At 52.1% G+C, this 2,760-nt stretch overlaps 1 protein-coding gene across 1 annotated transcript in view; it reads left to right on the top strand.

Annotated features, from left to right (window-relative positions):
• Positions 1-2,760, top strand: part of LOC108312548 (sorting nexin-8) — a 43,877-nt gene that overhangs the window by 17,927 nt on the left and 23,190 nt on the right. Inside the window, exon 2 of the mRNA XM_017540508.2 lies at positions 898-1,103. Within this exon, the coding sequence (XP_017395997.1) occupies positions 898-1,103 (206 nt within the window). The remainder of the gene's footprint in view (positions 1-897; positions 1,104-2,760) is intronic.

Below are 2,760 nucleotides of genomic sequence, written 5' to 3'. Positions count from 1 at the left end.
AATCATGGCTCACACTGCAGCCTCGACCTCCCAGGCTCAGGTGATCCTCTCACCTCAGCCTCCCGAGTAGCTGGGACTATAAATTTAGCCAGTGAGCCACCATGCCTGGCTAATTTTGCATTTTTTGTAGAGGTGGGGTTTTGCCGTCTTTCCCAGGGTGGTCTCCAACCCCTGAGCTCAAGCGATCCTCTAGCCTCAGCCTCCCAGATTTCTAGGATTACAGGCATAAACCATGGCGCCTGACCACCATGATTTTTTTGAAGAAAAGGATGTACCCCCAGTGCTGACTTTGTAGTGTGAAAGAATGAGTGTGTCTGGCTCAGGATGGGACTTGCTGGGCCAGAGTCCACATGCTGAGCTAACACACAGCAGAGGGAGGCTCCCCTTTTCTATTTTATTTATTTATTTATTTATTTGAGATGGAGTCTTGCTCTGTCGCCCAGGCTGGAGTACAGTGGCACAATCTCGGCTCACTGCAACTTCCGCCTCCCGGGTCCAAGCAATTCTCCTGCCTCAGCCTCCCTAGTAGCTGGACTAACAGGTGTGTGCCACCACGCCCGGCTAATTTTTTGTATTTTTAGTAGAGACGGGGTTTCACTTTGTTAGCCAGGATGGTTTCAATCTTGTGGCCTCATGATCTGCCAGCCTTGGCCTCCCAAAGTGCTGGGATTACGGGTGTGAGCCACCGTGACTGGCCTCTACTTTTCAATTTATTTTATTTCTTGTAGAGGTAGGGTCTCACCATATTGCCCAGGCTGGTGTGAACTCCACGGCTCAAGTGATCCTCCCTCCTCGGCCTCCCAAAGTCCCAGGATTACAGGGGCATGCCGCTGTGCCCGGCCAAGGTTCACCTTTTGAGCAGCTGTTGTCATTGGTCATTCCCCCTTTCTCCTGCAGACCTGCCAACACCCCAGGCCGTGGAGCCCCAGGCCATTGTGCAGCGGGCCCCAGCCCCCAGTCGAATGCAGATGCCGCAGGGGAACCCGCTGCTGCTTTCCCACAGCCTGCAGGAGCTGCTGGCCAGGGACACTGTGCAGGTGGAGCTCATTCCGGAGAAGAAGGGCCTCTTCCTGAAGCATGTGGAATATGAGGTTTCCAGCCAGGTAACTGGCAAATCATGCGTGTGCCAGGGGAGGAGGGGACGAAAGGGTCACATCTCAAAACCTCCAGGCAGGGGCGGTGCCACAGAAGAAGGCTGAAGGGTGAGTCTGTGCGCCTGGCTTACAGGCGAGATCCAGAACTTGCAGCAGAGTCAGGCTGCGGAGCAGACTTTTCCACGCATCTGCTCCCTGCACCTCGCTCTGGCCCAGCCACATCCCCACCTGGCCCAGTTCGTCCTCCCCACCACTCTGCTCTGGAGTCCTGTTTCTTAGGAATCTCCTGCGGATGGTCTGCAGAGCACAAAGCAGGATCCACACTAGCTTAGCTTTGTAATACTGGGGAACCCCTGAGGATTTGAATGTCAGCCCCATCCAATACGGACCCCAAACAGTGAATCAAATTTGTGTAGCGGGATCAATATGTGTCACTCTAATCCCCTTTAATAACATGGCCCTCCTCTTGCTGGGTACTCCCATATTGGGCAAATCAGACGCAGACACTGAATGCCTGATGCCTGTCTGGCGTCAGAATCGTGGCTCTCTCTGTCCTTTGCTTATTATCTCAGTTCCATTAGGACAGATTGTGGTAAGAGTTTTCATTGTTCGTCCTGGGCATTGAGTAACTGATGAGGCAACACTGTCCTTGGGAGCTGCGGAGTCAGCAGGGATTGGGGGATTCGCACAGAGCAGAGCCCACTCCCGTGTGGGAGAGGGTGGCCCCAGCCCAGCTCCAGCCGGACAGCACTACCAGGGGTTTGTTTGAAAAGCGTCATGAGCAAATGGTCCTGGGTAAAAGGTGTGTCTTTTTGTTTGTTTGTGTTTATTTTTATTTATTTATTTTTTGAGACAGTGTCTCACTCTGTTGCCCAGGCTGGAGTACAGTGGTACAATCTCGGCTCACTGCAACCTCCACCTCCGGGTTCAAGCAGTTCTTCTGCTTCAGCTTCCCATGTAGCTGGGATTACAGGCATGTGCAACCATGCCTGGCTAATTTTTGTAATTTTAGTAGAGATGGGGTTTGACCATATTGGTCAGGCTGGTCTTGAACTCCTGACCTTGTCATCTGTCTACTTCGGTCTCCCAAAGTCCTGGAAGTATAGGCAAGAGGCACTGTGCCCAGCTGTTTGTTTTTAAACAGACAGAGTCTTGCTCTGTTGCTCAGCCTGGAGTGCTGTAGCACAATCATAGCTCACTGTAGCCTCAACCTCCTGGGCTCAGACAATCCTCCCACCTCAGTCTCCTAAGTAGCTGGAACCACAGGTATATGCCACCACACCCAGTGAATTTTTATATTTTTTGTAGAGATGGGATCTTGTTATGTTGTCCAGGCTGGTCTTGAATTCCTGGGCTCAGGCAGTCCTCCCACCTTGGCTTCCCAAAGTGCTGGGATTACAGGAAATAGCCACCATGTCCAAACTTGCTTTTTTTTTTTTTTAATTACAAACAGAGGCTTGCTATGTTGTCTTAGCTGGTCTCGAGCTCCTGGCTCAAGCATTCCTCTCACATTGGCCTGCCAAAGTGCTGGGCTCACAAGCATGAGCCTCCGTACCTGGCCTTAAGGACGAGCGAGCAGGTCTCCCTTCCCTGCCATCTGCTCTGCTCTGCCTCATTGTGTTTGAGAGCCTGTGGCCACACGTTTCCAATGGTTGTCTGCTGCTAG

The sequence above is a fragment of the Cebus imitator genome, unplaced genomic scaffold (assembly GCF_001604975.1).
Source record: "Cebus imitator isolate Cc_AM_T3 unplaced genomic scaffold, Cebus_imitator-1.0 Scaffold126, whole genome shotgun sequence".
NCBI lineage: Eukaryota > Metazoa > Chordata > Mammalia > Primates > Cebidae > Cebus > Cebus imitator.
Note: the sequence above shows the minus strand (reverse complement) of the source record. Positions and strands in the feature narration are given on the sequence as shown.